Source organism: Chaetodon auriga, chromosome 15, assembly GCF_051107435.1.
Source record: "Chaetodon auriga isolate fChaAug3 chromosome 15, fChaAug3.hap1, whole genome shotgun sequence".
NCBI classification, from domain to species: domain Eukaryota; kingdom Metazoa; phylum Chordata; class Actinopteri; order Chaetodontiformes; family Chaetodontidae; genus Chaetodon; species Chaetodon auriga.
In genome coordinates this window covers 11,227,106-11,240,050 of record NC_135088.1, presented here as the reverse complement: position 1 = coordinate 11,240,050, position 12,945 = coordinate 11,227,106, and the positions used below count along the sequence as shown (strand labels likewise).

The 12,945-nt window shown below is 45.1% G+C and overlaps 1 protein-coding gene across 16 annotated transcripts in view; it reads right to left on the bottom strand.

Moving 5' to 3' along the window:
* Positions 1–12,945, bottom strand: part of nbeaa (neurobeachin a) — an 89,347-nt gene that overhangs the window by 52,800 nt on the left and 23,602 nt on the right. For all 16 annotated transcript variants that reach the window (XM_076749787.1, XM_076749791.1, XM_076749790.1 and 13 more), the window contains exons 2-6: positions 8,815–9,046; positions 6,568–6,668; positions 3,927–4,022; positions 3,520–3,641; positions 1,141–1,267 (exon numbers count right to left, since the gene is read on the bottom strand). In XM_076749787.1, coding sequence (XP_076605902.1) covers positions 1,141–1,267; positions 3,520–3,641; positions 3,927–4,022; positions 6,568–6,668; positions 8,815–9,046 — 678 coding nt within the window. The remainder of the gene's footprint in view (positions 1–1,140; positions 1,268–3,519; positions 3,642–3,926; positions 4,023–6,567; positions 6,669–8,814; positions 9,047–12,945) is intronic.

Here is a 12,945-nt window from a genome sequence, read left to right as displayed (position 1 = left end):
TTGTTTGTATCTAGAGCTTTTTGTGTGGCTTGGTCAAAATGAGCGTCTTTGCAGTACTGAGAACGCTCCCTCTAACAGCATTAGCTCTCTATAAGAGGGTTACAACCTCATTCATTCACCAGAACTCTCTTCAAAAGCTTTGCTCACGTTAATGTAGCATTAACAGTGTGCATGTGTTGATTAGAAAGAATCTGCCCTACTCATAATGCACACAAGCTCCCTATAGGCAGCACCCAGAAAGACCAAAAGCCGTCACTGAGTACCAGGATTCTACTATGCTGTTGTAGTAAAGAAACTAGTGGAATACTATGTCAATATGAGAGTTAAGGAATATCATACTGATATACTTATACAGGTTTCTTATGTTGTAGTTAATGTTACTGACACTGACATTAAAACAGAGTTTGATTTACATCTCCTCGAGCGCACACTTAGAAAACATGAATTGGGAAAATAAATCAAATCCAAGATAGATAAACTCTATGCTCTGTGCATATGTGACTCAGAGGGGGGGTGGGGCGGGGACTGAGCGGGGGATGTACCCCCCGCTATCCCTTGGCAGCACTATTACCTGGAGGGAAGACTGAAATGGGGAGGAAGACTGCAATGGGAGGAGGTGCAGCTAGAATTTTTTGCTGGTGTATGCATAGTGGTGGACAATACTACACGAGCATGCAAGCACTGACGCATACTCACACACACAAACACACACACACATTAACACGTGCGCACAATGCTGTGAGACATGGCCACTTATAAATTGATCAAATGGAACCACTGGGAACTTTGTTAGGCAGTGCAGAGATTCTACTGGGTCAGCAAAAACTGTGGAAGGCCATCTCATCAAGTGAATGTGTGTGTGTGTGTTTATGTGTGCATGCCAGGGTGTGTTCATGTGTGTGTGTGTGTAGGACAATAGCAGAATGCTGACAGTGCGGTGGGGGTGCAGTGTGCAGGTCCTAATTGACAGACGTTATCTACACTCATCAACACTCCTAGCAAGTGCAAGGGTAGATACAAGAGGAGAGCAGGAACACACTCGAGATGCTGTCTCATCCAACAAGTGGGACAGGACTATCAAACTCTGCACGGACTCAAAGTGTTTGGTTTTGCCTGCGTGTGTGCGAGGGTTTTCTTTACCTTGCGGGGTTGGAAATCATATTTCACACAGTGCTGAAAGCCTTTTCCTTTTGACTTCAACGATGTCACGATGAGACAGTTTCCCACAAAGTGAGCAGAGTAACCAATTCCTTTACTGGTGCGAAAACTGCAGGAGAATCAGAAAGAGTCACAAGTTCAGTTTACAATCAATTCAAGATCTGTGCATGAAAACAAGCATTTCAGTGAGAAAAAAATCAATCATGGTACTTGATTAGATTTTAGCGGAACTGAATGACTGGACTGGCTTTCTGAATGGACATCAGCAAAGAATCAGTTCAAAAGCAAAAGCAAATGTTTATGAAATACATTTCAGCCGTGTTGTCTGGTCTGAACTGTCAGACCTGCTTTACTGTAAGCAAGTCAATGTTTCTGCGAGCTACCGCTGCAACTGAAAAAGGTCAAACGCATCAAAGGAAGTCAACCATTTTTCACAGATAAAATTGTACAATAAGAAGTGAAAATACAAGAAGCACCTTTCACACTCACTCACAGCACTGTTTAGGCCAATACCAGTCACAGAAAGCAGGATTTTCAGAAGCAGTAAGAAGTATTTTCTTTGCAGGAGCACCAGGGGTCCCAGATCACAGGTTTGTGGAAAAACATCACTAATCCCCTTCCCTCCATTTTCCTCCCATAATGTTTCCCTTCCCGCACTCGAAACCTGCATGTAAAACCCAGTCTCACGGCTAAGCTTCGTCACAAACAACAAGACATATTCACTTCTGAACTAGGCCCAAGAGGATCACACACACTGCAGAGCCAGAAAGCAGATATAAATCCCTCTCAAGTGAATCCCTGGTACACGTTAGCACTGCAGACAGTGTGTTATCGTGGCCTTCCTGCAGCTGTGGAGGCCTGTATCAGACAGGCAGCTGGAGTAGCAGCTGCATCTGGGGGAGGATGATAAGACCTGGGCCAGAGGAGAGGAGGGCACCCTCCCTCTCTAGCTCCTCACTTACCATGACAACCTGACAAACGGTTACTAAGGAAACAGGATTACATCCTGACACTTTTCACGATCGGAGCTCATCTCTGCCGCGGTAGACATACGCATGCATGTCATCCTCCCCGTAGACGACTAGCGGACTGATTATTTCGCAAAACTTCTCTGTTCAGAGTGAAGAGGCGGAGGGAAGAAGCCAAGCAGCGGCGTAAAGGAGTTCAATTAAATAAAAGGTCAAAGCTAATGAAGCTTCATAGTGGCTAACGGCTTGCACTTACAACACTAACGCCGAGGCCAGAGAGGTCCAGAGCTGCACGCCTGGCAGGAGAATCCGCCCAGCAGCGCAGTCCTAATGGAGTGCCTTGACATTTAAAGTTATGTTCTAATTCATTATCTGTTTGTCTATTAACTTCCTGTCCGTGTCATTCAGTCTGACGAGTTCAATGTTTATCATCTGATGTGCCTCAATAAAAGATCGTTTGGTGAGCTCGGAATAAAAATGAAGCTGAGTTTATTGCTGCGGCGGAAAACAGAAGATTGGTTCACAAATCCTCGATCGTGCAGAGGCTGAATTATTCCTTTTTACAAGGCGCTGTATATGATCGCCTGTGTGTCTGTGGCCTGCTGATCTTCTGGCCACCTGCATGTCAGTATTGGATCACCTATCCTGCACAGCGTCGGCAGCTCATGTGGGACATTATTAGGCTAAAGCCAAAGCCTGCAGTCTATGGAGTGCCTTCTCCTAGTCTCTCATTAAGTACAGTGCACTCTCCTTCAACCTGCACCACTCATGTTCACTTCAGTTAGCTTCTTCTTAATTTAACTGGAAAGCCTTTTGACACGCAGAAGGAACAAGCCTGAACCTGCTTTATTCAGCTGTGTGCTTTTCTTTACTTGGATCAATAGTGAAAGCAGGAGCAAGAAAGACAGTTTGTACAGTCAACAAGAAGTAAATCTCACTTCTTACAAAAGAAATTCTTGAAGCTCTGCTGCGTTAAGGACTACTGTCAGTAGAGAAGCTGGTATTTCTGCATCTTTTACAGCCTTTCTTCTCTCCGTATGACTCTTGGAAATGGAGAGTCTACAAAGAATCCCTTCCTCTGTGATCCTGAAGGACTGACACAAAAACCTGATGTTTACCGCTGATGGTTTTGATTCCTTTTCTTCTATTAAACTCCTCTGCAACTGTGCTGGCAAAAATATCGACGTGATGTCATCAGGCCAACAGAAATGGGCAAAGAAAAGAAAGATTTGTGGCCAATAGAAATATTCTGATAGTGCTGAGGCTTTGAGGAGTGGATTAAAAAAAGGCACTTTCATGTTTTATGATGTCATGATGTTTTCAGTCCCAGTATCCCATTACAAGGCGTGTATTTTTATTATGTAACGGAGCAGATGAAAGGCGTTCTACTTACCAATACAGGTACGGTTTGTCTTTATCCACATTGATGTTGTTGAGTGGATCTTGTCTGAACCAAGTGTTGATGGTGAATCCGTTCTGGTAAGGCCATTTGGCGATTGGTGGCAATGCTATGGCCTGTGGGAGGATACACACATCAGATCAGCCAATGTTTATAGCGATCAATACGTCACTCAGTCAGCCACTACTTCCTTTTCATCGTTCAAGTCTTTGCACCCGTGAGCAAATTAAGATGTGCTGACTGCAACAAAGACTGACGTGAAGGACTCTTGAGCAATTTGGGTGCAAAGAGAATAAATTTGACTAATTTTTCTGAGAATGACACTCAGGTTTGTGTGTGTGTGTGTGTGTGTGTGTGTGTGTGTGTGTGTGTGTGTGTGTGTGTGTATCGGTCAGTCTCACCGCTGCACTGCGTCCTGGAAAGTTGAAGAAGGTATCAGGACCATGTCTCTGTGGCATCTGGTTCAACACCGACAAGAGCTTGATAGCATGTCTTGGCTGGAGGAGAAGGGAGGAGAAGAAGGAAGGAAGGAAGGAAGGAAGGAAGGAAGGAAGGAGAGAAGAAAGTGATCATTATTATGTGACAGATGCCGACAATCCGAGGCACAGGGGAAAGGCTCTATTAAAAAAAAAAACATGGTGTGACATCACATCTCTACCACAGCCCCACGGGATCAATAACTCTTCAATCACCTCCGCCCTCCCCCGACAACACCTCATCAATACCATGGCAACCCTTAATCGATCTGTCTCTGGAGAGGGCTGCTGGGGGAGGAGAAATTGGAAAAGACAGGGAAATAGGGGCGAGGTGGATGAGGTGGTGATGGGTATTGGACAGAGGAGGTACGGAGAGAGGGCTGAAGGGATGGATGATGGCCTTGCTGTGGACCACTGATCAGTGACTAGAGGTTGTTGATGGCGGTTGCGCTGTAGCCTGAGCAGAGGGGAGATTGACGAGAAGGGACGAGGGTGTATTGACTTAGCAAGTAGCCGCCAGCAGCTGCCAAGGCATCGCGCACAGCTGGTACACCTCGCTAACCCTGCAGTGAGCAGGGATGGCAGAGGAGAAGGTTTAACCTCATAAAGCCGCCTTAAATGTCCACAGTTCAGTTTTAATACATCCACACTGAGTAAACTAAACCCAGTGATGGGAAGCTGGGCCAATCAGCAAACCACAGGGAGCAGTTAAGATGATGACAACAAGTAGCACTGTAAGTGGAATTTGTACAAAGCACTCCCAACTCTCAACTCCTCAATTAATCTCATTAACAGGTACTTACAGACAACTTGGCATTGAAGCTCTAAAAGTAAGCAAGAATCTGCACGGTGTGTTTATCCCCACATTTTTTCAGAAGCCAATTTCAAGGGGTAACTCAGGCAAATTTCTACAATAAACAGCGTCTCATCGTGTATTTTCAGTCTGAAAGCCCGAGGCAGTCAGGTGTTAAAGCGGTTCATGTTGACGGTTAAGCGAAGAAGAAAACGTATTAAACAAACTCTTCTCCAATCAACTGCACGCTGACAATAACCACAACCAACAGTTATTATAGATGGCAGCACACATTAAGAAAAGTTCCTGGGCTGGTTGAGAGAGACGAGAGGAAGTCCGACAGAAGGGAATAAAAACCAAATGAGCCCTTGAGCAAGGCATGTACTCCGGTGGAGCAGCTTGGCGGTTAGCAATAAAAGATAGTGTTTACATATAAATAAGAGTGTGAGTATATGGCAGGGTGAGCTGAAAGGGATTCACCTGCAGAAAAACAATAACCGATTCACGGCCTATTTAATGAGTGTTTCACCTTCACAGCTGGTTAGGCAGTCTGTTTTTTTCATCATGGTACTCGAACAAAAATAACAAAGGCAAACCTCTGTCGCATTAATAACGTTGATTACAAGAGAAAAAAAAAAAATTAAACGTTAGCTAAATTGCCCTTGTCTTGACATACACTCACAAATCAATCCAAACATAGATAAACACACACACACAGATACGCACCCATCCTCTATTATTCTGCTCTATTAGCACAACCATCCCATTAAATGACATCCAGACTGATGACACACAGACAGACTGGTGCTGTATAATTAATCGAGTACAAAATAAATTCAGCTTCTGTTGCTATTAATTGTAGAATAGTAGCATATCGGAAAACATCTCTGTTCAATGTTCAATGTGAAATACTGAGTCTCTTTTGGTTTTAGAAAGAAGAACATACACACAGTTATAATGACGCCAAATCTTCAATTCAGGCAGGTTTCTAGAATTAATGCTGTTGCTTTTAACTCAACTGTAAAATATGGCGTTGTGTTATCCGAGAAAAAGCTGAACAGATACTACATCCAATCGTGAAAACTAGCTCTGATTACTAACTGGGAGCATCTGATATGTTGGTGCCATCAGAGCCACAAATGGGGGTTGGATTGCAGCTCCTTCTCTCACTGGAGTGGATAAACTTCCTTTGTATTGCAGCATAAGTGATTTTTCAATGATACATCAGCCGGTATAAGAATAAGACTTTAAGCCATAAAGCAACACATAATAGTGATGATGTTATTATCTTTTCCATTTTTGCTAGTGTTTGTTGTCCAGCACCTGCAAACGCACCGATAGATGTGCATCTGTCCTTTAAACGTGGGATGAGTCACTCCGGAGAAAGATTGTTCTCTCATCCTTCACAATGCGTTTACACGTTAGCATGCCAGATTTACCGCTCCTCTGGCTCCCCTCCATCTCCCCTCCCCTTCCCGTTGTCCTGTGCACGAGCACCAACGCCACCTGTTGCTGATTGGTTGGAATAGTGCTGTGTTTCCCATCTACAGAGCCAACGCGCACACAGAAAACAGACAGCTAGCGGATCGTGAGGAGATGTTCGCTGAATTTCAAATTCAGCGAAAATCAACAATCTTTCTCCACAGTGACTCACCCCACCTTTAAGCAAAAAACAGCACTGTGGTCTTAACACTAACAACATCCACTGATACACACACACACACGCCAACACAATCTGAAACTCTGTTCACTCCCCTCGGAGTTCTGACTTACCCAGACGCCGTTGTCACCCCTCAGCATACTGAAGAGCAGCTTCAGCTCCTTGACTGTGATGCTGTAACTGGCCATGACTCCCAGCATGTCCACCAGGAGGTCTGGGAGAACACAGAGAGAGGAAGAATGAGAGAGCAAGAGAGCAAGTGTGTGTTTTGTGTGTGTGAGTCAGCATTTTGAAAGGTCCTCTACTGACACTTCTCTGATAAGATACGGTCGGGTCATTAGAGAGAAACTCAAGTGAGATGCATCCAAGTCTTCAGAGCTACTCCACTGTTTACAAAATACACACAACCTTGAAACTGGAGCAGCGCTGATATGCACAGCGTTATCTACTGCAGTGAATGTTTACACTACCATGTAAAAAGTTAAAAAAAAAAAAAAATCTTCTTACAGCATCCTGTAAGAAAACACAAATGTCAAATTAAATATGTAAAAACACACATTTTGTGGCACAGGCCAGTGACTGTGTCCCCCTGCTTCTGGTCTTTATGCTAAGCTAACCTAAACACCTGCTAGTTCTAGCTTCATATCTTCAGCACACAGACATTAACAGTGGTATCAATCTTCTCATCTAACTCTTGGCAAGAAGGCAAATAAGTGTATTTTCCAAAATGTCACACTAGTCCTTCAATTTGTTCACGTTAACAGGCAATAACAACCGGTCCGCAACCTCACTCCTGCTGCAAAAGAACTCATTTAATGTCACGAAATTGACAAAAACAAGGCTTCAAAAATATTCCCCTCTGCATATATAAGCAGGTCATTAAAAGTACATTGTGTTAAAAGACATTTGTTTAGTCAAAATGACCTTCCTGCCTCATTGACTTTCACATCACAGCCACAACAGATCAGTGAGGATATGGCAGAGGTACAGCACAGCCCTCTCAGAGTGAGGCAATTTGCTTACAAAGGCTCCTCTTTCCCATTAGGCCTGCTAGATATGAATAGAGTCTTCCCACAATATTTCATTAGCCAGGGCCCAGAGATAGGGAATAAAGCAGGAGGTTAGCTCACCGAGGTGCTTGGTACGAGAGGAAAACGCAATACACAATGTCCTAGATTCAAAACCCCTAAGCTCTGTTTTTGGCACGATCAATCCATGTAGGTCATTTTAAATAGTTTGTAAAAAGTGTTGGAATCATGGTTCAGAAAGAGTGTCTGTGAGAATTGGCATTAAATTGATTCAAGCAGCGTGTGCTCTGCCGTGGTGAGCCGTAATAAGTCATAGTAGTTCTAAAGCGCATTATCCTGCGGCGGTAGGTAGGACAGAGAGGACACTGGGGGAGGGAAGGAGAGGACACGCACTCCGAGGCATCATTAAGGGGAAGTCAAGGTCAGTATGATCATGTAAAGAGACAGCTGTGTATGTGTTGTTTTGTAATCGAGCCCTCCGTACAAATCACAGCACACTCAGAAACGCACTGAGGTCATTACTCTGCTTCTGCTGCACCAGCGGGTTGTTACGGATGTCTGCCTGCAGGGCGAGCGTGCACGCACACACGAAACAGAAAATCAGAGGTGAGCGACGGGCATCTTCAACAATTGTCCGGTTCTGATCTCAAGAAAACACAGTGTGGAGGACAAATAGTCCAAAGTAAACATTATACTGGAGCTTCCACAAGAGTCCAGTGTGATATAGAGTGTCAACCGCAGACACCATGGAAAAGCACAAAGCTTTCTCCACCATCTTGCAGCGAAGTTAAAAAAAAATAAATAAATCACACGCTGCAGAACAAACAGACACCATTATTTCTCCAGGATTCAGTCTCAAGACATGTTTTCAGCCTGGCATGCGGCTTCACTCTTTCCTTTCTATGGTATTAGAATTGTTTTTTCCACCTACACATGCAACCCACTGCCGAATGTCGGGAGCTCTGAGCGGTTTTGAAAGGCACTTGTGAGAAAGTCACTACCTAGGCCAAGCATGGTGCAGTTAAGTGGGAAAAGCTAAATAACACAACACCATGCAACCTTTGCAACACCTTTGTACTCACTCAAAGGCAGGATGAGTGGGACTTCCCTGAAAAAAAAAACATGAATAGACTCGGAAATAATCCCTCTCAATCATCACTTACGACCCACTTGAAGTGTGTGGCGGAGTATCTGCAGAGACCCTGCTCTCCGCCTGGGTCTTCTTATTTTCTACTTGTCTCTACTGTGGAATTATTTTCATCATAATTTTACATGTGATCATCGTATGACCCCTCCATCTTTATCACCGCATGCTCGTTAGCGCACACGCACCTGCGATCATGTCGTCCACGGTGCTCATCTTGAGCAGCACCTGCTGGATGAGGCCGACTTCGGTGCTGGTCTGCAGGTTGCGCACGCTCTTTCGGAGGATGGCGGTGAACATGCTCCAGATCTCGGCCTGGCACGTCACCTCGCAGTGGGACAGCAGCTCCACCATGCAGCCGATGCTCTCCGCCTCCTGGATGATGAAGTTCATCTCCAGGTCAAACTCGCCGCCCACCAGCTGGAGGAGGAGGAGGAGGAGAGGGATGACAGGAAGGGGAGGCATGGTTTGGGAGGCAGGAAAGGGCAGGGGGCAATGTTAAGGAAGGCGGAGAGTGGAAGTGTTGGGATGGGGGAAAAGATGGAGGGGGTGTGTAAGGGTGATGAAGCAAGTGGGAGGAGAGAGAGAACAAAAAGAGAGAATGATTTAGTGAAACATTTAACCTTTTGTCTGTAGGAGAGGTAAGCCTGGCTTCTGATGGATGCTGATTGTGGTTAGGAAAGCATTTCTTCTGCCGGGGGCTGCACATACTGCAACAAATAAATGTCCTTCATCGTGTGCACACGCATACATACACACACACACACGCACGCACACACACACACACACACACACACTGCCATCTCCTTCTCTGCTGTTTCTCTAATGTGAGGAGCGCAGCACTCTCCTCTGTGAACTACAACCGCTCTCAAAATACAGCAGGCATAAAAAATGCCCCCCCGTCGGCCTCGGATACACACAGAACTATGCAAGCACACACAGGCGCACGCACAGACACTGATTAATACACATTTCAGTTCCCGTCCTCTCAGATAGCATTAGTCAGAGGACACCATACTTTAAAAATCGAGTGCAAATGTTCTGTCTCTTAATGGCTGGTGCACTATAATTACTTGTGATAGCACAGTCTTTATATCACTGTGACTACCTCTCTCTCTCTCTCTCTCTCTCTCTCTCTCTCTCACACACTCACACACACTCACTCACTCACGCACCACATGAACACAAGCATACCCACGCAGTTCATCCTCAGCATACTACACTATCCAGGAAATGGTAGCCATGGCAACCAACAAGCTAAGGGAGCGCCGCTGAGGTAATTAAAACAGATGGAACAGAAACACGCAATAAGTTATGTGAAGGTAGCAGATGAAAGACTGAAGACAGACATGAAAACACAGAATCTGAAGAGCGGGGCTGTGATGAGGTCTCTGCACAGGCAGAGAGAGACTGACAATAATGGAGAACTCAAGCACAGCCAGTATGTTTCACAATGAGATGGAAAGGAGAGGCTGGTCCACTCAGTGGTGGCTTTGTGAAATTTTAGGGGGTGGTGGCCTGTGCAGGTGGTTGAGACTAAACTTCACCTCCTGTTATGTAACTGCAGCAGGTGAGGGCGGTGCAGGTTAATGTCTCCCCTAAAATATTCTGTTGCAGAGGTGGCTTGTTCTCGAGGTGTATTTTCAGCAGCACCGACGCTACTGAATGATTGTAGAAATGTAGCAGGAATATTATAGGAACGCTACAGGCAGCTGTGTGTCTGTATGATGCTCCAACTTTTCCGCGACTACACGTTGCTACTTGCTACACCACGAACCTGACAGATCATTGTCATTTCACTGCTTCCTTCATCAGCGACTGAGGACAGTGGTTAGTGAACATCTGGAGGGACATCAGGCCATTTTACAAGGTAAAACAATTAATTTAATAACCACATCAGCGACTGTAGAAATTATATATCCATAACTAATGATGATTACAGTCATTTCAGGAAGTTTAGAAAATCAAAGTGAGACTATGAGACTTTTAAAATAAGAAACAACACATCCTTCATATGAGAAAAGTTGAAATTAAACACAATAAAAAAGACACTTACGGGTTTTGCTGCTACAACTTCTCTCATTCTGGTATGACCAGTAGTTTATAATGGCTAATGTAAGCTAATGTAGCAAACTTCAGCTAAATATGTGTCTGATTAGGAAAATGCCATATTTCCATCATTCATGGTTTTCCATTGTTTGATGTTTGACTGGAGCTCCTTTAATTGTCATCTCATTGCACTTTCTTCTCAGGGTTTAATGGCACTCAACTGGAGAATAAGCCCCATCAGTTGTTTATCTCAATGCAAATACCTCCTTATATTCACACTACAGTGGTGGATGGATGGCACATGATCTTGCATCTTCTTTTGCCCTTTTTATGAAAATTTGGTTAAAATTGTACAACATGTGGACGGACACCTGACTCTAGTCTTGCTTTCAAAGAACTCCAGATGTTTGGATTTAACTGAATGAAAACTGACCCGACCGTGATGCAAAACAAAGCAGATCAAGGGCAGAGGATGGTCTTTTGGATGTGACCATGTATAATATTGACATAAAATGCAACATTACCTGCAGCAATCATTCGCAACAGCAGGGTTCATTACATGCTGACACATCGAGAGACTTGGTCTCAGCCCCTGTGAGACCTTTAAGATTAAGGGTTAGACCTTGTGAGCCATGGCTCCTTTTTTACTTTATCTTTCACTAATGTCACCTTGTGATTGATCAGGTTTTAAACCTGGGGCTCTGTCACAATATCCACATACGCCTACCTGCTTTTCATTCCTCCCCTCTCTTCCGACGGACTAACTGCCTCTCGTTTCTCTCTTTCTTTCTGTCCCTTTCTCTTTCCCCTCTCTCTCTCTCAGTGAAGTGAATTGATCCAGTGCACTCTGCGAAGGCACTAGCACAGATTAGAGAGGACCCCTGAACAAGGCGTGGAATAAAAGGAGGAAGAATTAATTCATCCCACATTGAATTTTCCCCTCTCCTCCGAGGTTCTCAATTATAGAGCTCGCTGGGGACCATTGCGTCCTACAACATCTATATAACCTGCCAGTCTGAACATGCTTGATACACAACGGAGCGGAAGCTTAGGGGGAGACAGCGCAGAAAGTCTTTGTAGAAACTTGCTCGCAGACACGCAGCAGCTTGAGCACGGAAACACACGGCCCCTCGGGGCATACCTACACATGTATAGCACGGACGTAATCTCACTATGCTCACGCTTCCCACCCGTGCACAGAACATCACAGCAAGATGAGAGGGGTGATGCAAACGACAGCAACAAATTGAGTCTCGTGACCAACAATGCAGAGCAAAAGGAGGGTGAGCGTTGGAGATGCGGGGGGGGGGGGGGGGGGGACAAGGAAGTGCCCAGATAATTACTATCTATCCTCCAGCAGAAGCAACATTTGAAAGGGTGACTAAAACCTGGGTGACACTGCCAAGAGGCGCCTGGACAGAGGAGAACATCAGGTGGCATGAAGACAAAGATGACAGTCAGACAGAGAGGGGCAGAAAAAAAAAATATTCTTCAAATATGCTTTCTAGATATCACGTGGCTCCTATAAAAATGCCAGACGCCGGAGCGTTAATTTGCTTGAGTGGGGCTTTTAATTGATGTATAAATAAACATGCTGCCTCGATGGCAAAAAAGGTTGATCGCGAGCAGCCGAAGCACACTTGAGCGCACTCAAGCATCATCATCACCGCCACCGTGCACACGGACAAAAGAGGACTAATTAGTTTTATGAGTGAACACGCTTCCCTTGCATAAACACTTGTAACCTGCGATCTCTCCCCTCATCCCGCCCTGCGTGTCCACGATGTCGGTTCCCACCCCTCGTCGTTCTCACAAAGGGACGAGTTATCACATCAGTGAGCGCGCACAAGAGGTCTTTACTACCCCGACACGTAGCCTGGTGGTTGAGGGATGGAGACACAAAATAGGGGCCGACACTGTGCCACATGCCTCAGGATAAAGGGGCTTGGCAGTGCCACCCCCTCTGTCCTCTGAAGCAATGTGCGCACTGACCTCGCTGTCTTCTTGGCTCCCATTTAAGGACGTTTGTTTTGGCAGCATTATGACAATGATTGCTCCCCAAGTGCACCGCTCATGTTCCATTCATAAAAATAAAACTAAAGAAACCGGCAAGGAAACCGGCAGGTGAGTCAAACAACCTGCTCTCCGACAGGTGATAAGGAAGGAAGTGACAACCTCTTTCCCATCATCAGTGTTCCAGGCGGTTTTAAGAACATTTGGCAGGTCGACACCTGAGGCTGGATTGTGCTTTGTGCCAATGCATATGAATA